The sequence below is a fragment of the Stegodyphus dumicola genome, chromosome X1 (assembly GCF_044657685.1).
Source record: "Stegodyphus dumicola isolate Sdum_Otavi_A_Nest chromosome X1, ASM4465768v1".
Classification (NCBI taxonomy): domain Eukaryota; kingdom Metazoa; phylum Arthropoda; class Arachnida; order Araneae; family Eresidae; genus Stegodyphus; species Stegodyphus dumicola.
In genome coordinates, this window is record NC_140780.1 from 155,366,833 (window position 1) to 155,390,662 (window position 23,830).

The 23,830-nt window shown below is 32.4% G+C and overlaps 1 protein-coding gene across 1 annotated transcript in view; it reads right to left on the reverse strand.

Annotated features, from left to right (window-relative positions):
* Arl8 (ADP-ribosylation factor-like protein 8) overlaps positions 1-23,830 on the reverse strand; it is a 48,967-nt gene that overhangs the window by 14,270 nt on the left and 10,867 nt on the right. Inside the window, exons 2-3 of the mRNA XM_085808002.1 lie at positions 17,555-17,635; positions 177-250 (exon numbers count right to left, since the gene is read on the reverse strand). Of these exons, the coding sequence (XP_085664128.1) occupies positions 177-250; positions 17,555-17,635 (155 nt within the window). The remainder of the gene's footprint in view (positions 1-176; positions 251-17,554; positions 17,636-23,830) is intronic.

The following is a 23,830-nucleotide window of genomic DNA, read 5'->3' on the forward strand; positions in this document are numbered from 1 at the left end:
ACACACACAAAAAAAAAAAAAAAAAAAACTCTACTCAATAACGAAATAACACAAATTAGAGGAAAATCTATTAAGTAACTTTTACATTACACATAAATACATTAACATAAATAATATTAAAATTTTAATTCATGCACAGTAATTATTGAAAGTATTCAAAAAAGTAGAATACTTACACAATAGCATTCACCCCACGACAATATCGCTCCCACATACTTCGAAACCTTGGCTGCCCACCAATGTCCCAGATCTAAAAATGTTTAGAAAATTTTCGGTTTATATATATTTTACTCACATGAAAAAGCTACAAATAGTCATTACATAATGCTAGGTATGATTATTAAATTTTATAAAAATAAGCTGAACTTAAAAAAAATTATGATGCATTTATTGGCATCATGCAAAACATTTGCTAAAACACAAGCTGATGTTTTACAAAAGTGCATAGTTAATATATTCCCATTATTATAGCATTAACGAAGCTTAAGGTTTTATAAAAACACTACAGCCTAATATTTTGCCAACTACCATTAACTAAAGGTAAAAAAAAAAAGAATTATTAACTTTTGAAGAAATACTATCTATACAGAATTTGACAAGAGTGAAGAAACTGTAGCTGCCAACCTTGACATTGTAAAAAACAGAAGATTTCTGCAAGAATACCAGAAAGCTTTTATAATGTGCAGCGACACACACACACACACAAAAAAAAAAAAAAAAAAAAAAAAAAAAAAAAAAAAAAAAACCAAGCTTTATTAAATATGCTTCACCGAGCCCAAAGACTATAAATTTGGCACTACACGGCCAACCCCCCCCCTCACAATGGATCCAGAGGTTCGACCTCCTTCTCTGCCATTTGGAGAGAGAGGCACTAATTGCCATTCGGTGAAGATGGTCATCTATTTGCTACCTGCCAGTTGCTCGGGCAGCCCATCGCAGATGGACATTACAAAGTGAACCGGGACTCTAGTCCCAGGTTCCGCTCTCAGACCACTGGGTCAGCCAATAAACTCTTCAGTGCCTCCAGAACTACTATGTTTATAAATTTGGTACCCCTGTGGCCGAGACTGCCTAGGTACAGATACGTTTTAGGCAGTAGCTTCGCAGAGTTCTCTACGTCGACCTCCCTGAGGGAGATTTCAAAGGAAGTCCAAAATGACTTTAATTTGTTTTATAATATGTAATTCAGACTGCTGAATTATTTGTAATTCAATTCTGATATAAAATATATTGCCATTTAATTAGATATTCAGAATTTTATGTTCTTTAGCTAATTTGATTTTTTAATTTTCTTAAACTTTTAATACCCAGAAAATCCTGATGAGTGAAGCAAAGTACTTTTAATTATGATGAAAATAAAATAAATAATTTATGTACATAGTATTTGCGTGGATGAACTTAGTAATGTACCATATACTGAAGTAAAGAAAATTTAATATAAATATTAACTAGCTAACATTGCTTGAATCTTCAAATAAAAATCTATAAATGTCTACAATATATTAAGACAAGTCAGATCAAATGAAATTTACAATAAAATGTAAATGATTCACAAGAAAGAAGAATCCATGAAGAAAAAAATGATTCACATAAAATTTAATAAAGGTTACTATTCTGAAAATCATCAGAGGTGGGCGAAATCGAATGATCACTGAATCAGATGTTTGAAAATTCATGAAAATCATTAATCATCATACTTAAATTTTAAATATCCAAGAAATTAAATACCTCTTTAAATTTTATTAAGTACAAAGTCTTGACAAACCTAGATTTTCGATATTTTCGGATTATAGATCAACAGTTTTAAATCTGATATGCTGGAATATCACTATGGAGAAAAATTAGATTTGCATCTCTGCTACTTCCTTTTACTGAAGAAGCAGGTTTTTATTTAATATTCTCCACAACGAGACTTTTTATATTATCTTATTTATTTGTGGATGGTCCTCCAAAGGTCCAGATATTAGATCATTCTGGATATTTGAACTTCCAAATTTTGGACATTGTACTGTATTTACAATCTGAATTATTTTTGGTGAATTAAATGCAAAATTTTGTTAATTTAGAAAGTCAAAATTTCTTCATTTCCTTAAACAAGAAAAGAGAAACAAAATTAAGTTTTTATAAATTATGTCAATAACTTCTGATAAATTCACTTAGTACGATTTTCCCAAATTTGCAATTACATAATCTTGGGATTAATTCCCTGTACACTGAATATATCTATCAAGCACAACAAAATTTTTGAGAATATTCATGCTTTTGAATTTTTGGCCCCTTTTCTTCTTTCTTCTTTTTTTTTTAAAATTTGTTTCACCAATGTCCGGAAATTTCTTAAACATAATTGCTGATAAATCGTGCATAAGAAAAAATCATTTCAAATGGCAAAACTGAAAACTTCATCCCAAGCTGCTTTCGTTAAGATGGCAGTAGTTAATATATTAACATCATTTCAATAAAAATTTTGTCATTATCTTTAGGCTCGAAAGTTTTGGATAACCTCTTGAGCCACAAACTGTAAAATTGAGGCAACAATTGGGAAATTTAACAGATTAAAAATTTTTTTAGTGTTTCAGCGATATGCACTGCAATTACATCAATGTGCAATTTAAAGTCTTCCCCAGCTTTGATATTATTTATTTGGTCCAAATTCGGCATTCATTACTGAAATATAATATTTATCACAGCTTTTATACTTATTAAGAATGAGTAAAAGTTTTTAACACGTTTTGAAAAAGCTTATTTCTAAGATTTTCCTACAACTACAAAAAAGAACATTTCTATTTTGTTGTAAAGCAAAGGGAAGTTCCTTTCAATTCTTAGTAGTAAACAGAAAAAGGGCTTGTATTTTACACTACTTATACACTGTAAATGGTTGCTATAATGCAATTGTGGCCAATCAATGGATTAAGCTTTTATAAAAGTGTAAGGACTTAAACGGATTCTTGGATTGGAACAAATCAATATATTAAAGATTGCACAAATATGAGTTCACTATATAAAAATATACAAAAAACTGCAGTCTTGGGTACTTTTCCGTTTCGCCGGCACAAATCTCGCCAAACAGACTTTGTTGACGATGGCATACATTATACACATAAAAAATGTTAACAAATGTTAGTGCAAAGAATTTATTATTTTAAAGGCATAAACATTTTAATATGGTTTAAAATTTTGTAAAAAGCCTATAAATTTGTAAAAAGACATTAATTTAAGAATTTGACAAATGGGCTGGCCATTTTCATGCTTTTCCTTATGTGCAGTGCGGGTATGAGCCAGTTTCCCTTAAGAATTCCTCCAAAAAGGGCATTCATCCCCTTAGGCCAGTGGTTCTTAACCGGGGGCGCCCGCACCCCTATTTTTGGGGGTGCGGGAGAAGCCCCTACTTAACCATAACATTTATTAAATATCATTTATTAAATTTCTTATAATAAAATATTTGAAATCTGCAATAGTGTCCCCAATATTGAAGCTCATAAAAATTGGTAGCACCTAGCTCCCTTATCGGCAAAAGACACAGGAAAGAGCCGGTGACGATGGACGTATACACTACTCTACGAAAAGGCAGGAAACGCTACAAACGAACACGAACAGGCAGCTAGGTGACAGAGAAAAGAAAAAAACTTTGTGTGAATACAAGCGAAGAATGTTATCCCAGCTCGCGCATACGCCGAGTTCAATATGTTCTACTGCAATGGAATCCACAGATTTGTATCTGCATCTACTGCGCCTGTGTTAGGTTCAATCAAGTTGAGTCAACTATTGTCTCTGCGACATGTGTATTGTGTATTCTGACTTGTCCAGAAACCTCTTGAGACTAATACATTCTTAATTGCCCGTTCAAGCCGAATAGGATTCAGTGATATTACAAACGTAAGAAATTATATATATTACATTATTTCTAAATAATTAAATCGATTATAGTGACCCCACTATGTCAAAAAAACGACAAAGGAACGATAAGTATGACAGTTATGGATTTACCTGCACAACCGAAAAAGATGGTACGCAACAACCGCAATGCATCTTGTGTTCCAGAATATTTTCAAACAGCAATCTCAAACCATCAAAGTTATTCGAGCATTTCAACAATCTGCATGGTGGTGAAAAAGCGCATAACATGAACAGCTTTTGAAGTCAAAGAAGACTCGGTTTGATACCAGTAAAACTATCCTAAAATTGTGCGGACCAGCAATTCAAAAACCTTCATTAGAAGCATCGTATCAAGTGGCATATTTATGTGGAAAAAAAAAAAAAAGAAAGAAATCTCACACGATCGCTGAAGAGTTCATTAAACCTTCTGCTTTAATCATTGCTAAAACAGTTTTAGATTCGGAAGCACATAAAAAAATATAACAGATTCCATTATGGAATGATATACGATCGCGAATACAAGATCTCAGTGAAGATATTTTAATGCAAATAATTGAAGACATAAAAATCAGTCCACTAAAAATAAGCATGCAACTGGATGAGTTAACTGATGTTGATAATTGTAGCCAATTTTTGGTATTTGTCAGGTATGTGAAGGATAAAGAGGTGATAGAAGAATTTCTATTTCGTGAGCACTGGAGGTGAATACGAGAGGAATTGATATTTTCAATCGCATCAAAGATTTTTTTTACTAAATATCAATTACCAATGAATGTGATTGGCTCAGTATGCACTGATGGAGCCCCAGCAATGTTAGGCAAAAATTCAGGACTTTTTTCACACATGAAAAGAGAATTACCGGAAGTTATAATAACGCACTGCATGTTGCACCGTCATGCACTTGCGTCGAAAGCATTGCAAGAAAGTTTAAAACAACATCTAGCTACAGCAGTAAATGTAGTAAAATACATCCGAGGGAGAGCGCTTAATCATTGCAATTTTCGTGCATTTTGCAAAGAAATTGGTGCTGATCATACCGTGCTCCTATATCACACCGAAATATGATGGTTATCTAAGGGTCGCATGCTTAACAGAGTTTTTGAATTGCGTGAGGAAATTATTCAATTACTGACTAGTCAAAACTGTTATTTAGTAAAAGATTTTGAGAGTAATGATGCAATGCTGAGGCTGGCCTACTTAGCATACATATTTAGCCATTTAAATGAATTGAATCTATCAATGCAAGGCTTTGGTATAAATATAATAATATCTAGTGAAAAATTATCTTCATTTATCACAAAGTTAGAAATTTGTATACGTCGAGTAGAAAAGGGGAATTTTGCAAACTTTCCCTTGCTTGATTCTGTTATTGCGAAAAATGAAAAGAATACAATTGTACCCGACATTGTAATACATTTGAGACGATTGAGCAAATCATTCAATGGATATTTTTCTACCGGAATTATTACCAAAACTCAGAGATGGATACTAGATCCATTTCTATTTGACTTAAATTTGATGGATGATAGTGATCTGAAAAAAGATCAACTTATTGAAATGCGAGCAAGTAGACATGTTCAAATGGAATTCGAACAATTAGAATTGCAACAATTCTGGTGGTCACAGTTACAACGTTATCCAGAGTTGACGAACGGAGCACTGCAGTTACTCTTACCCTTTGCTACCACCTACTTGTGCCAAATGGAATTTTCATCGCTTTTGCATATAAAAACTAAAGCGAGAAATCGCTTAAATGCAAATGATAACTTACGCGTATGTCTTTCAAAAAAGGAACCTCGCTTCGCCACTATCATATTGAACAAACAACAACAGACTAGTCATTAATAAAAATAATGTTTTGTATTTATATAAAATGTACAATGTTTTTCAATAAACAATAAGTTTTGCAAAAAAATGTATTTTTCTAGACTAAAAAAAAATTAAAACACATTTTTCAATGGGGTGCGGAGATATATTTTCAGTTTCAATGGGGTGCGACTCGCTAGAAAGGTTAAGAAACACTGCTTTAGGCAGATAGTCCTGATATGCTCTGCCATAATCGAATAAGTTATATTTTACAAAAAAGCTCTGCAGCCCCTAAATAGCATGCATTTGAAGTTGAGTTTTAGTTAAATTTGAACAAAGGCAGAATTATAATATTAAATCTCCAAAGCTTAAAACATTGAAGAATCTAAAAAATCTGCTTCTTATGTTTGTCTTCTGAAATCACAGCAACAAGCCAGTTATTAATCATCTTAAATTTCAAATGCAGAATTCTGAACAACATGGACTTGATTTTTATGTACCTTCATTTATGCATTAATTTTACTAATTAACAGTCGAAGCTTAAATTTATGCAATTATTTTAACTCCAGCAGTTCCAATTTCTCCAAGTTTGCACTTAACATAATCAACAACCAGTTTACTACCACCTCTAAAAACTTAATAAACAAATACTTAATACAAACACTTGGACTAGTTTGCTTAGATATATAATGAAGGACTGATTCACATTCAACCGTTTTCATTAACAATTATTTTCTAGAACTAGTAGGAAAAGGAGACAAGAACTTAAAAAAAGTCATTAAAGGGAAGACAAGAATAAAACATTTATTCAGATAAACCTACAAATAAAATATCTAGCAAATCAAAGAAAAGCAGCAGATACTAAGAACATATGAGTGACTTAAATTTAACTGAACAATTAAGCATGCAGAAGTACTACTTTGTTGCACTAGATGCTTCACAGATAGCATTTGATGTTTTAGACTGACACTTGTACACCATATGCAATATTCCCCCCCCAATGGCAGATTATGAACAATTACAAATGTAACCCAGTCCATTAATCTATACAAGGCTGGATGTGGTGGTCTCTTTATTATGGAAGCTAATAGGTTGGTCCACATCGCCTTTCCTATGAAGAGACGGACAGTTACAACCATGCCTTCTCCGGGATTCGAACCCAGGCCCTTCGACATAGCAGTCAGCTTCCCTGACCACTATACCGACTGGGCGGCTCCATATGGAATAATAGACGCTATCATTTCCAAAGAAATTAAATTAAAACTGGATTGTCTGTGGGGGACTTATGACACATTTTAGATTTCTATTTCAGGTTCTTTGGCCCATTCTGTTGTTGCCTTTAATTCTTCATGAAAATCAACAGCATTTTCACTTGCAAAAGCCCATCAAGTCCAGTATCACCAAGACAGTTCTTCATAGTACAGAATTTGGTACAGTCAAAAGTCTTTAATCCGGACCTCAAAGCTACAAACTTTCTGCGCATGCGTAAATGCATTATGCGAATAATACCTTTAAGCATGCACATAATACATTTACGCATGCGCATAATACGTCTATGCATGCGCGTTCAATGTATAACGGACGGTATAAGCTAAGCTAAAATTATCTAATTATCTATTTCAGTTAATGTTGCAGATTGCGTTGTTCCTTAATCTTCGAATTGGATCCGGCTTATTATTTTTTGCAGACTGTTAGAGCAATTTTATAAAAGTAAGCTTGAATTTTCGATTATGTCAAAAAGAATTTCCGATTCTGGAGCTGCCAAAGGATCTACAAAGCGAAAACATGTTTCGATGTCCATCAAACAAAAAGTGGAATTGCTGCAAAAAATGGATAAAGGCATATCCTTTATTTCTCTAACCATTCCGAAATCTGTTTATCAATTTCACGCTGCTCTGTGGGGAAGAAGGACGTCGCGGCACACAATGAACTGGAAGTTGATCTGTCAGCACTATCCTTATCTTTAGGGCAGATGTTTTTATTTTCTTCAGCTTATAATTCCTTACTAAATGTAGTATTTCATCTCGATGTACTCCATCTTTGATATGATTTAAATCAAATTCCTCGTCATTATAAATATCATGAATACACATCAAATAGTTTTCTGGTCGCTTTGTAGATTTTCTAATTTCGACTCTTCGTAATGTATGCTTTATGCATACGCGCATTGAAAGAAATGTTTAATAAAGTAAACAAATAAATATTAAGCTTTTTTTTGTAAATTTTGATACCCTTTAGATCATAATTGCTCTTGATTTCATAAATTACAGTTTCATATTTTAATTTTATAATTTCTGCATGCCATCCTACCAGATTTAAATTAATGATCTATAATCCGGAAAACCGATAATGCAGAACACCGAAGTTCCGACAAGTCCGGATTAAAGACTTTTGACTGTATTTTCTTATCATACACAACCCTACTAAAAAAACATGAACTTTATGGAGACTTGCTTTTCGCCACGCTGATGCATAAAAGGTAAGAGTCATTTTAAAACTAACAGTGCACTAAGAATTCCATACAAGAACAATCAATCCATGAATTAAAAAAATGCAAGAAACTTCGATAATAAAATGTTTAACCTTTTTACAGAAATCTTTTTTTGTCCTGTTGTTCCCCAAGAACACATTAACCTGTTCCCACTTTATTAAAAACATTGTAGAACAGCACAAACTTGCCATTTCGCATTAGACTATACACACATATATATGAGTAGCCATATAAATACTTTCCGGCAACATCATAGGTTGCCACATATATCTTGGCAACATACTGCTTTACCTTATGACAACCTTTTCCTGAAATTTCGACAGGGATGTGAATCATCAGAAAATGGTGAGAATTTGCAGACATTTTTGCACTTTCTTTAATACTAAACTACAGCTTTATAACAGGTGGACTTTTAATTTCTACCTTTCTGTTATCTTTGGTAGCAATTATTTTTGGTTACCCACCTTTAATAGCATTCTCCATTTTATTTCACACTTGATACCAACCACACTTAGTGAGCCCCCCCAAAAAAATTCTTGGTTCCATTTTGATGACTAGAAGTCTCTTGATTTTATGCTCAAATTTTATACCTGGATGATGGTATTTTTCACGACACTAGGTTAAAATTTACATGCATGGAAATGCATTTATTACTTAAAGAGAAGTTTTAAAGCCAAAAGTTATTTTCAAAAAAACATGTAAAAAATTAACAACTACATTCTGCAACTTTCAAACACACAATATTTTAATGGCATTATTACTGTTGAAATATGATTACTTTTTACTAAGTTCAAAATTTAATAATAATTGTAATGCGTGAAATTTACATTATTTTGACACATCTGTTGCTACAGTTTTAAACACACAAAACTGAAATAACTGACATATGTTGTTACGTTTTATACAAAATTAGATTTAAAAAAAAAGAAAGGGGGGGGGGAGAAATTCTTTCGATTTAGAAGTTTCATTAATTTCATTTCAGAAAAATGAATATACTTTTATTTTCAGTACACCCATTTATTTGTATAATTTTTTTGATGATTTTTCCAGTTTATTTTCTCTAAAACTTTCCATTTACTTAACACTGGTTATATTCCTACTACAAAAGCAAGTTCATCTAACAGCTGTCAACTGATTTTGACAATTAACCAATATGATTTCCTAACAGTTCTGAAAGAAAATAAGCAAACCATTCAGAAAGCAAATAGGATTATGCATTGGATTATGGCAAGGCACAGGAACACTATTGGTAAGGGAGACAGATGCCTTCATGGAGAATTTTTTAAAGGGAAAAGTTTTATATTTACAAGTCAGACCATCTGCCGGGATTTAAATCCATCTTGAACTGCCAGTGTTCAGCAATCTTGCAGTTATCTGCACAGCTGCATGTGCATAAGAATAAAACTATGTTATCTGTCGTAGCTTTACAGCATCTCTTTAAAAAAATTTTTTACCTTCCTCCTTAGAGTATATACATCTGCAAAAGTCCTTACCCAATCTTTATTTTCAGAACTGCTGGTCATAGATATATAATTCCAGCATACTTGCCAACCTATGACACTCAAAAATCAGGAGATGTTTTTAAGAAATCAGGAGATTTTTCACAATGTTAAAAAGACTTTTTAAATGATAAAAATATAGTTTTTAATAATGAATTAACTTTAAGTAGTAACTAATTCTTAAATGCAAGCAACACAAAAATACCTTACACATAAAAAAATTTTTATTACACGCATCGTTTAAGAGGGAAAAAAAAAAAAAAAAAAAAGACACTTTAATCAGTTTTCGTACAAATGTTATAAACAGTGGCAGATTTTGCTTTCTTTAGGAAAGAAACTTCATCATTGTGTTCACAGCAATTGCCACGTAGGCCTGCTTTCGCTAATAGAAGTTTTTCTAATGTGCCATCTCTAATATTAGATCTAAATTTAGTCCTCGTTTTCGCAACAAACCTGAGAATCCTCTCACACTCTGCATTACTATAGGGAACTGTCAAGATGGCCAACACAATTCTAGACAGTTCACTATATTTTAAAATTCCATCAGCACCTTTCAGTTTTGCAATTAAACTCCACTGGGTGTCAATCGTAGCTGATTTTATAACTTCATCCAAGTTTTCTATTTGTAAACTGCTGTTATGCAGCTGTTGGAACTGTTTCAATTTTTCCTTCCTTTTAGAACTCCTTTCAAGATAATAATAATTATCAACAATGTGTTCATCCACATTTATTGGTAAAGAAGTTGCCCCTTTTTCAGCTGCTAAATTTAAGAGGTGACAGGTGCACCTCATAATCTGAAAATCTGAATTTTCCTTTCTTAAGATGCCTGCAACACCAGCCTTCCAAGCCTACCAATACTGGTGCATTATCGGCACCAAGTGCTAAGCAATTATCCAGAGTGCCTGCAGTTTTCTTTTAAAGTTTTAATAATTAGCTGTGCTATATTAAAGCCTGTCAAATGTCCTTCTAAAGTGGGAACATAAAGTAAACTGCACTCAATTTCTGAAGACTGGATCAAAAAAAGAAACAACAACTGGATACAGTTTTGAATCGGTATTATTGCTTCCATCAGTAGAGAGGCAGACCGGAGCTGTTTTAATGCAATCAATAACTGAAGATTTATTTTTCAAACCCATTTCTTTAACAATTGCACCTGTTTTGATTCTTGCACCTTGAGTATTTCGTAGCGATTTCACTATCGGGAAACATTTTTCTAAATAAAGCTGCAGCGTGATCCGATGCATTCAGTGGCAGGTTGTGCTCCAGTAAAAAGGCAGAGAACAGACATTCTGCATTAATAACTTTTTTATCCTTTATTTCCGAAGAAAAATTTAATTTTTCGTTTTTTTCAAAACAACTCATGTTATCCTTGTGTGTTTGTGTACGCACATGTTTGAGAACATCTGCCCTTTTAACATACGAAATTGAAAAATCACAACGACAGGCGGTACACATCGCAAATTTATTACATTTCCTTGAGGAAATAATGGAAGGAATTATTATCCATTATAATCCATAACTGGAGAATGACATATTTCCTCAAGGAAATAATGGATAATAAGTCAACTGTGTACGATTTTTGAAACGTACACGAGTATTTCACCTTTCTCGCAGACGTAACAAAAGATGATAATTTCTAAAACTATTTCCCTAAGGCACGTGTACTCACACAACTCAGGACAAAATGAACGAAACTAAAAAGAACGTCCAAATAACAACTTGCTTTGTCCTCATTGGCTAATATATGCCAGCTGACACGCAGTGGAGCTTGAAGCCCTTTGGAGAACTGGAGAATGACGTTTCTGGATACGTATAATGCTCTCACTCACAAAGCAGAAGCTATCTGATTCGCAAGGTTTTGTTTTAGATATAATGTTTAGATATAATGTAGAGAAAATTCGATTGCTTTCAGACGTCCAAAAGCACTTTTTTTATTCATATAACAAAGTATTAAGCCAAGTTGCATAAAAATCGTGAGAAATTTTAAGAATAAGAAAAAGTCGGGAGAAATATATTGTAAATCGGGTTGGCGGGAGAGCGGTCGAAAATCGGGAGTCTCCCGCCTAAATCGGGAGAGTTGGCAACTCTAGTATTCCTGTTTTGGCATTTTGAAATTTAAAACATTTTTAAATCTCTCCGTCCTTATAACTAATATTAAGGGAAATTTTATACTCATTAAGAAAATTAAATACAGAGAGTACAACTTCTGTTATTTAACATTAAAGAATCAAAGAATAATCAGAGAATGTATGCAAACTGAAAAATGAAAGGTTTGCATTTAAATATAATATAACTAAAAATAAGACATCACTTAAGAGAAAAGGCTTCTGTTGTTAACAAATTAAGTAAGAAATATTTCTGTGCATATTATCGTGAAGAGTATTTATCAATATCAATGGTGTAGCTAAGGGGAGCATCTGTCCTCGAACGAAGCATCCACGAGGTGCCAAATTCAAACCATAAAATTTTTAAATGAAATATTTCCCCTTATTGGCAAAAGGAGGGCGGCAAAACCTTCACATGTCCCAGTGCACTAAAAAACCATAACTATAGCTCTTATCGATATAATTTTTTTCAAAATGGCAATCTTATTCAATGAAACTTGAGTTCTAGAAGAAAAAACAAAGGGCAGTCTCCAATATTGGATCACTGGAGCTTGCCTTTTTTTTTTGCCCAAATGGCAACACTATTTGCATTCATTAAAAAGAATTTCTAGTTTAATGATTTTTTTTACATTATTAGATTATGATTCTAAAGTAATAATACTGCATAAGAATATTAATAATGTAATTTCAGCATCTAAAATTATTAGCATGAAATTTTTTGGCATATCAAAGTAACATGTATTTAAGGTATGAGCAAATCACATAAGAATAACTGAACGGTATTTCAGAGGGCAGAAAGACTAAAATATTCTAATTTATTTAACTGACCCCTCGATAAAAATTGGAAACATCAAAATTCGCAAATTTTGAAGTAAAATATTTTGGTCAATTTTTGTCATATATAGGAGTCAAAACTTTATTATTATTTTATAATTATTTCCTACATGTTAAATATAGAGAATGGGAGAGCATATAAAAAATTAGATTTCGTAATTTAAAGAAAATTCATCCCTTTGTACAGTCAAAAGTCGTTAATTCGGACACCTATAATTCGGAATGATCTATAATCCGGACCTCAAAACTACAAACTTTCTGCGCATGCGTCGCTTTGAAGCATGCGCATAGGCATTTACACCTGCGCGAAAGACAGTTGCGACTGCGAATATGCGTGTGCGCATGTGCATAATACGTTTACGCATGCATGTTTAATGTATAACGGACGGTATAAACTAAGCTAAAATTATCTAATTCAGTTAATGTTGCAGATTGCGTTGTTCCTTAATCTTCAAATTGGATCTGCCTTATTATTTTTTGCAGACTGTTAGAGCAATTTTATAAAAGTAAGCTTGAACTTTCGATTATGTCAAATAGAATTTCTGATATATACTTACTAATATGTAAAAGATCTACAAAGCGAAAGTATGTTTTGAAATCCGAAATCTGTTTATCAATTTCACGCTGCTCTGCGGCAGGGGGGCAGAAACGCGGCGGCGCGCAATGAATTGGAAGTTGATCTGTCAGCACTATCCTTATCTTCAGGGCAGATGTTTTTATTTTATTTGGCTTATAATTCCTTACTGAATGTAGTATTTCATCTCGATGTACACCGTCTTTGATATGATTTAAATCAAGTTCCTCGTCATTATAATTCGCTTCCGATAGTGAAGAAAGTGACAGAGAGGTTATTGAAAATGAAAACATTTCGATCGACAAATTAGTCGGTATTCTGGACACAGCAATTATAGGACTTGAACAGCGGAACTTTGTAACCAAACAAGAAATTATATCTGTTTAATAGAATTAAATAGAAAGTATTGTCACATGAAATGAAGCAACTTAAACAACTAACATTGAAAGAAATGTTAAATAAAGTAAACAAATAAATATTAAGCTTTTTCTTTTTGTAAATTTTGATACCCTTTAGATTATAATTGTTCTTTATTTCATAAATTACGGTTTCATATTTTTAATTTTGTAATTTCTGCATGCCATCTTACCAGATTTAAACTGATGATCTATAATCCGGAATCGCTGAAGTCCTGAGGAGTCCGGATTAACGACTTTTGACTGTACTTAAAAATGCCAAAATATGATTGGAGGTTCAATGGTTATGGAAATAAAAAGGCACAGTAAAGACTTTTGAGGATATGGCATATGTTTAATAGTACTGTAAAATTGAACATTCTTGAACACAATTTACTGTTTCTCCACACAATTCAATTTCAGTGTCAGAAGTTAATGTACATTAAGTTTTGCAAACCAAAGCTTGTTCAAATGAATCAGAATAGTTGACTGGAATAATATACATGAGCCATGTGCTAATTTCCTATACATTAAAATCAATTAATGCAACTGAGGAAACTAATGAAAAATTTTCACAAAAAGAAAAATAATAATTCAGATAATATTTCCCCGGCCCCCCACAATGGGTATTTGGAAGACTTTTTTGTGAAATTAAAAATTGTTCCTTATTGTTTTTCCCAACGTTCTGTTTGTCTAGTATCAAGCCGCCAAAAAGGCTGGAAAAGAAGTAAGCTAAAATGTGCGAGTAAAGCACCAAAAATGTGCAACACAGCCTTTAATAGTAAAGTACTACAAAAGCTACCAAAATTACAGTTAAATTTAAATTAATACCACTTATTTTTTAAAACAGAAAAAACTATGAGAAAAACAACTGCAATGTTTAGTGGTATCTTGTGACAACAGTAAGGAACGTACTGTTCACTATTGCTGAATTCTTTCAATAAAACAGCTCATTAAAAAAGAACTCATTTTGAACACTGGCTAGTTCCAAAGTTCATAAGGGCCATTTATTTAAGGAGGGATGATTTTCTAAGGGACTTTACATGCGAAACTGGCTCACAGTTGTGCTATGCATGAAAAAATCACAAAAACTCATCAAGCTAGTCTGCTCACTGGAAACCACACCTAAACTTCAGGTTTAGGTAATCAGGATTTAACAATTTTATTAGACTGGCCTCTGCAAGTTCCCTTTCCATACGAGATAATGTTACATAATTAATAAGCCATAAAATGAAAAAGCTATACCGATAAAGATATGCATATACAAAGCAGATAAAAGACATCTATACTAAAGATGAGGGTGGCAGGATAAGTGGGATTTTTGCATGTAGATTGATGAGTATATTTGCATGTAGATTGATGAGTTAAATGGATCCTGCTTTATTGTTGTCCCTATGAAACCCTTCCCTGTTGTTCTTGGTCAAATGTAATAAATGATATTTCAGTTTAAACATGACATTTGTTAAAAAGAGACATGAAGTTTTAAAGTTATTGTGAATTCCAGTTCTGTTGATGGATTCAAGATGAATAAAGAATTTATGAACATTCTGTACTTTTCTCACAGTCTAAATACATATTCCCTGAGGCTGTCCTTTTAAAAGAGTGCATAAGCAAGTAATAGAGCTCAGTATTAAATGAGCGAAGGCACTTTTGCAAAGCACTTTGCTAAAATACAGTTTTGCCACCTTGCCATTAACACTTATTATCAAAAAGAACAAAACAATATATATATACACACATATAAAATGAACAAAATATATAATTTATACACAAAATGTATCACAACATATATTAACATACACAAATCAAAATACATATCAACAAACAGAGCTGACTTTCTTCCCAAATGTACTAACAGTATTATCTACAACTATAAAAATTGCAGTGTACTATTTTAACCAACTAAAGCTAATTGAAAATTAATTCTGTTCAATAATGTAGGCAGAACAATTAAATATACATGAAATTATGAAGAAATTGACACATACTTGTGCTGAAGACTTTAGCCCAGAGGAAGATATTGTTCTTGAAAACCACTGTGTTTCAAGAATGAAGTCTTTCTGTGTGATTAATTAAAAATGCCTCAATGGTCAAGGTGTCAAATAACACCAGATGTCAAGTAGTGTGATCTCTACCTATAATAAAAGGTAGAGCCTGTCTGTCTTTCATTCGTGCTGCACGTAAGTTAATAGGCCCAGGGCTATGAAATTTGATACATAGGTACAACTAGACAACAGCCAGTGCACCTTGAAGCAACTTTTTTCAAAATTTGAATGAGTTTTTTTACTTTTTTTATGAAATTGCATCAAATCGATAATTCTCTCTTATTAACCATTGTTGCTGATATCAGCACTGTTGCCACTCAGAAAAAATGAGGGCAATAATTCTGTACAGTTTTTAAATTTAATGTTTTTCTTGGATGCTGGATAATTGTCGAGAGAAAGCAACGGGAAGTTTGTTAATTTATTTATTACGATAATTAATATTTATTTTGAGGGATATTGCTTATTTTATTGTAATATTTTATATGTAATACATTTTTATTGAAAATTGTTTTTTTTTTTTTTTTTTTTTTTTTTTTTTTTTTTTTTTTTTATAGTTGTTCTGCTGAGTAAAATTCTGTGCAGTTTTTAAATTTAATGTTTGGTGTTTCCTTTAGGCATTTTTTCCAGTACATTTAAATGCCAGACGAAGGCTTGCAGCAGCTAGTACTATTTTAAAATAACACTCATTAGCAGTGAACTGCATAAAAGGAAATTAATAGGACTAATATTTGAGCGAATATGCATAAAATTGAGATTGTTTTACTAAATTAAAAATTACCACAAAGAATGATGTGCTTCAGTAAGTATGTCAACAGCAGCAAAAGATTATGTTTGAAATAGGAAATGGATTTTTAAAAGATTTTCATATCCCGGTTCAAAGCTATATATATTTCAGGAATTGGATTTATGTAAAACCCACAAGGGCTTCTTGCCTCAGCTCTATCCTCATTTAGTTTTTAAGTCACTTACCAATATAACAATGGAATTTAATATCCTTTGATAATTAATTAAGTTCAGAATTATTTAATAACCTATCATATTTTAAATACAAGTTCTTTTTAAATTAGATCGATAAGTTAACAATTAAAATCACATACATAAAATTTATGAACAGGTTCTCTCAATTAAAATTTGCAGCTCATTAAGAAATAACAGAACTTTATATATTAAGATATCAGAAGCTGCACCTAGGTAAAACTGGCAATCTGAGTACAAATAACTTCAGTTTTTCCTTTTTTTTTAGAAATGAAAATTTTCTAAGTTCACTGTTTAACCCTTTGGTGACCAGGAATGAATTCAGCTCAAATTAGTGACAAATACTATTCACAAAGTGGGATCTTTTTTCTGATGCATGCAATCGAGTTGAGCCCCCTCCCTTGAAAAACTTCTCAGCTCTTCATAAAAGAGATTAGCATAAATCATAAGAATTAACCTTACTGAATACAGATATAATTTTCTCCATAATGAGGAAGAATTTAGATATAATTCAACTACTGCTCATTCAACATTCCAACAGTTACTGAATTGGCATTAAAAAGGAGAAAATATGATAAACTTCATTCAAGTAATGAAAGAGATTCAGAAGAAGGCATTTTCAGAAATTAGTCTCCAGTTTGATGGAAATCTACATATTAACTTTTATTAGTGCAGAAAGTGAAAACAGCAAAGACTCAGAATTGAATTAAAATACTTCGTAAATTCTCTGACAAGCTTAAATAAAATATATGCTTAACTAGAATTAAAGAGATCCAAGAACAGTAATTTTAAAAATGATATATTCATTGGAGCAGCTGGTTTTCTTCATAAAAATGATTTTACTTAATATTCCCCCTAAAACATTTCTTATTTATTTATTTATTCATTATTTCAAAAATCAATTTGTATTTTTATTTTTGATAACAGGAAATGCAGATATCAACATTTATTTATTACCTTTATAGTAACATTTCCTCTCATCACTTTCCGCATGTTGAATCCAACAGTAGGAATCATATCCTCACAGAATTGCCCAGACTAAAATATAAAAAAGTTTATTTATAAAAAGCTTTCATATAAACAATGTAAAAAATGCTATAAATATTTGCAATTATCATTATAAAATAAACTGATAATTCTCTATTACTGAAATTTATTTTTAGCTCCCTCAAATAAACAAAATGTCTGTAGAGAATGCCATAGAATTTCACTTCAATAACAACAATACCAATAATTTCCAAATACCTTCATTAACTTTTTAAGATTTAGGAAAATATAAATATGATAGTTGATCAAAAATTAAATAAAAAATATTTATTGCCCCCATTACTAATGTACAGGGGGATCTTTTCTAAAGTGACAGTGTTTGGAGCGCCCTGTAGCCACGATCTAATAGCCGAAATGGGACCAAACTTGGTATTTAGACTAATCAAGACATGAGAAAAAGGATTCTGTGAAAAAAAAAAATTTAGTTCCAAAAATCGCCGCTTGGACATTTTGTGGCACTGCTGTAGCTTACAATAACAAGAATTAGCATAAAACACGGGTATCAAAGAATGCAAATGTTGTGCAATGACAGAGCCAGTAATAGGAGCTATAAAAGCAAGTAGTAGACAGCTCCGACAAATAATCTCAGATGAAGTAAACGAGCTCCAGTGGACATGCCGCTCACGTTACCGGAACGTGCGTTACTGGTGAAGCTGTATTACATGAATCGATGTAATGCATCTGCAGCTCTTCGGGAATTTCGAACCAGAAAAAAATTACCAAAGGGGCCTTTATCGCTGAATGGTCTTAAGAAAATTATTAAGAAGCTCGAAAAAACGGGATCACTGACCATTCGCGGTGGGAGAGTACGTAAACCACTATCAGAAGATGTAATAACCGATGTGGCAACTGTAATTGTCGAAGGATCATAGTGAACCGTTGCTGGTACTAGCAGCGCCCGCGGTGTAGCTCAACAATTGGACATGAATTATTCCACAGTCTGGAGAGTTTTGTGGCACAATATTGGATTTTACCCCTACAAAATCAGCCACTTGCACGAACTGAAACCAAGTGATTATGATAAGCGAGTGACATTCGCTCTATCGTTTCTTGCCACGGTAGAAATTGATGATGCTTTCCCATGGCACATTCTGTGGGGAGATGAGTGCCATTTTTATCTCAATGGGTCCATAAACACACAAAATAGCCGAATTTGGGCTTCTGAGCAGCCACACAGCGTGCACGAAATCCCATTAAATTCCCCAAAAGTCACTGTTTGGTGTGGTTTCATAGATGAATTCGTAATTGGCCCATTCTTTTTTGAGACCATCACTCCAACAGGACCCCAAACATGCACTATGCAGAAAGGTACCACGAAATGTTGCAAGCGTTTGTTATTCCACAACTTCAGCAAAGAAACCATCTCCGCAAGCGTTTGTTATTCCACAACTTCAGCAAAGAAACCATCTCCAACAGACATTCTTTATGCCGGATGGTGCTCCGCCACACATTAGTAATAACGTAAAGCAGCTGTTGCATCAAAACGTCACTGATGATAGAGTCATAAGTCGCAGTTTTCCAGTTGCATGGCTGCCTCGTTCCCTTGACCTCACGCCATGCGATTTTTGGCTCTGGGGTTATTTGAAACCTCACAATATCATGTACAATATCCGGAATGATCTAAATTCCGGACCTTAAAGCCACCAACGGAAAATTTTTTTAGGAATTTATTTTTTATGCCTCAGACATGCGCATTTGATTTTTTTCCCCCGTAAGGAAACACGTAGAGAATCCCGATTCTTACTTTCACGTTAAGTAAAAGACCCTTGTTATTGAAGAAACAATGATTTTAGCCTAAATTTGTGTGATCAATAATTTGGCTCTACTGCGTATCTACTTGGCATACATCTAAAACCGAAACATTCTACATAGAAACATTCACAACTACTAATATTTTATACCTCTGATGGCAAACCGGTGAATTACTATTTATTATATTTTGCTTTCACCACTGTAGGTTTATGACAACTTGACTAATGACTCATGCAGTGATGCCTAAATTTGTTTTATATATATTAGTAACTAAATAACAAGAGTATAGAAACCTTTCATGTTGACATTACACTCAACGATGATTACAGATTTAAGTTAAATGAAGTAAATGTTGACAAGGAAAAAATTTACAAAAATTTCTTTCCATATGCTAAAAACAGATTTTGTTAATGATACTCATAGGCCAAAAGATTACATTTAGTGCTATTTGATTTCAGAATAACTGATTTTTTTTTCTCACATAAACCCAGAACTGGCACCGGAGCTCATATGGCCACACCAGGTGGTAAAATTTAGGGAAGACAAAATTTTTGGAATTTAGAGAAACACTGAGTAACAAAATTAAGGGATGATAAATTTTTTAGAATTTAGAGAAAATACTGGGACCCAAAATTAAGAGACGGCAAAATTTTAGAACTTAAGGGAGGCGCTTGGTAGCAGAATTTAGGACGCACAGAGACTGCATCAGGCAGCAAAATATCTAGCGCCGGCACTCAGTAAGCTTACATATATGTAGGAATTTATTTATTCAGGACGCAGATAATCCTTAACCCTCTCACTGCGTACTTGTTTTATCAAAATATGTTCAAAAATTGCGGATTTCTTTTATTACATATTTAAATATACATACATTTGAGTTAAAATATACAAAATTTTTTTTGTAAAAGAGTTTTTTTTCAATATAAAATTAGATCATAAAAAAAGGTTGCCAGAATATTGAAATTGAAGAATGATGATATAAAAGGAAAATTTTGAACATTAATATTGGTTAAATTATGATTTATTTTGTAAAATACAAAGGTAAAATAAAAATATATATATACTAATGAAAATATTTTGAATATCAATTTTTCACCACTGTTGAACGTTTTCAATGGAAACTGAATTTTAATCAGATTCATCACTATCTGCAGAGGAATCCTAAAAATTCTCATTAGTTTCGCTATAACTATCTTGAATATACTTGAAATTAGAGTCAGGTTTGGTTTATTTAATTATGGCGAAATACACAAGGGCTATCTGTCTAAGGAGAGGGATGCCTTCGTGGAGGACTTTCTAAGGAAAACTGGCTCGTATACACGTTACACATGGGGAAAACACCCATGCAGCCAGCCCGTTCGCAGGGTTCGAACCTCCGAACGAACTACCAGTGTTCAGAGACTTTACCACTTGGCTGCTGGTGGGCAAATCAGATTCAGAACTACTATCAGTGTCGGAAATATCGTCAGGAATATAGGTTATATCACTCGTGAAACGCTTCCTGGCAGACATCTTTGAGCTCTGAAAAGCGCGTACAAAATGCTACATTATGCATTCTTGTATATTTGGCAGAAATGAAGACAATTAACGCTATGTGTTAGTCCACATCTAAATAAACAATTAAACATCACAGAAGCCAAAAGGAAGCCTTGAAGGGGGAACGAGCGTGTTGCACAGTTAAATAGACGGCAAAAATTCATCCCCGCGGAAATCACGGGACGCGCAATTTAAAGCGTTTTCGCCTGCGCGTTTAATGTATAACGGACGGTGTAAGCTAAAATTATCTAATTATCTATTTCAGTTAATGCTAATGATTGCGTTGTTCCTTAATCTTCAAATTGGATCCCGCTTATTATTTTTTGCAGACTGTAAGAGCAATTTTATAAAAGTAAACTTTAACTTTCGATTATGTCAAATAGAATTTCCGATGCTGGAACTTCCAAAGGATCTACAAAACGAAAGTATGTTTCGATGTCCAACAAACAAAAAGTGAAATTGCTGCAAAACATGGATAAAGAAATGAAGAATGTGACAGAGAGGTTAGTGAAAACGAAAAAATTTCGATTGACAAGTTAGTCGGTATTCTCGGCACAGCAATTAACGGGACTTGAACAGCGGAACTTTGTAACTGAACAAGAAATTATGTCTGTTTATAAAATTAAAGAGAAAGTATTATCACATAAAATGAAGCAACTTAAACAACTTACATTGAGAGAAATGTTTAATAAAGTAAACAAATAAATATTAAGCTTTTTTTTTTGTAAATTTTGATACCCTTTAGATCATAATTGTTCTTTATTTCATAAATTACGGTTTCATATTTTTAATTTTAGAATTTCTGCATGTCATCTTACGAGATTTAAACTGATGATCTATAATCCGGAATCGCCGAAGTCCTGACGAATCCGGATTAACGACTTTTGACTGTATTGCATATTTTTGTAAGTTATCTAGCAATTATTTTGATTTTTCCTACCAATATGCCGAAAAGGAAAAGAGGACTGACTGAAGAAGAAATACGAAAACTTCTTCAAGAACTTGATGATGAAAACTACGGAGATAGCGAATCTGATTGCGAGCTCGATATGGAAAATGGATCTGAAAGTGGCTGAGGTGTTAATGAAATCAATAAATAACTGCCAAGTTTTTGATGGAAATGGGAAAAACAATTAATTCAATTGTGTCAGTATAAAAGTTGCTTGACCTGACAATGAAGTTCTTTTGAGTAACTGCATATAAAGACACTAATATATCGTAGAATTTAAATTCCACCATATAAAATATGCCATCATGGTTAATGTCAAAGCTGCTACAAAGAACAAACTGTTTTAGACAATAGAGAAAATACAAAAATTCACATGCGACGATTTCAAACAGACTACAATTTTTGCTGACCGGGCACCCGATATTATCTGGAAATTTCTCTCTCTTAAATTATATAGCATAATATAATACAGTATTGAAGACAACTAACTACTAGGTAACTTATTTCCCCATAGTTTTTCAGACACTATACATAACAAACAATTTTCCTTTCAATTTGAAAAACTCTTTACACTAAGAAATTAACTTAATTTTGATACCTGAGTGAACCATGGAGGTAGGAAGTAAGATGGAGTCGCCCTAAACAAGTTTCTCCGTACCCTGCTCTGAAGCAGCGGCGATCCCTACGTGGTGACCAAAACATTGGGTCATTTACCATTCAGTTCTATGGGATTTGACGCGTTCGGGTGTAAATATTTTGTAATTACGTCGCAAATATACATATAAATGTATATATTTTCTTTTTCTACAACACTTCAGAGTCCTAAGTATTTGAAAACAACATATTTTTAAACAACATTTCATTCTGAACGGAATTAAATGCTATACTTTTCACAGGACAGTTTTCTCAGAATGGTTTATTTTGAATGAAATATTTTCACAAGTTTTCGTTAATTACATTAGAAAAAAAAATTCAGGTAATTCGATTTTATTCGGTTAAGGTACAAAAATTAAGATCAAAGTTTATTGTATTATTAATATTAAAATTATGCATTATTTCTTTTCTATTTATAGAGCTTCTTCCTAAAATACTTTCTTAAATATTACATGATTTTTTGGCTTCTTTTAAATCGAAAAATGTAAGTCAATTTATAATTAATGCTCTATTCGGTTTATTTTAAATTAGAGAATTATTAGGAATTAGCGAAATACTTTAAATAAGTATTTCGCTAATTCCTAATAATTAAATAGGTATTAAATAGTATTTGACTTTCTCTGAACATTTCTGAAAGGGAATAAAATAAGTTTTTTTTTTTTTTTTTTTTTTACGTATTATTTAAAACTTGTAACTGAGTTATTATAAAATGTAGAGGGAATAATTCTTTTAATTATACTTATCAGATTTTTTTTTACTCTTCATTTCAACAATACATATTCCAAAACTCTTTATTACGTTCTTAAGTGCGCATCTCATAGCATTTGCTTTACAATACCTCTTAACAGATTGCTTTCCAATACGAACAATTCTTGCTTAAATAGTTTTATAATGTATTTGTCAACAGGATTTCAATTTATGTTTACAATTCAATATTAAGGTTATTATATATTTAGATAACATTTATAATCATTATAAATTAGATACATTTAATCATTAGATTTCTTCACAGTACTTTCACAGTTGTTTATAAGTGAATAAATTCTTCATTTCAAATACATTTATAAATAATTTAATGAATATTTAAGTATTTTGTCAAAGGCAGATACATGCTTTTTGCAAGCACATGCATAAATACCCATACATATTTCCTATTTATCATTTCCGGCATGTGCAAATCTTTAATTTCTGTGCATTCACTATATTTTTCGTGTAAAGTAATTTACACTAATTTAGCATACACCCGAAAGTTTTACATAAAAAATATATATGAATATAATTTGAATGAAAATTAT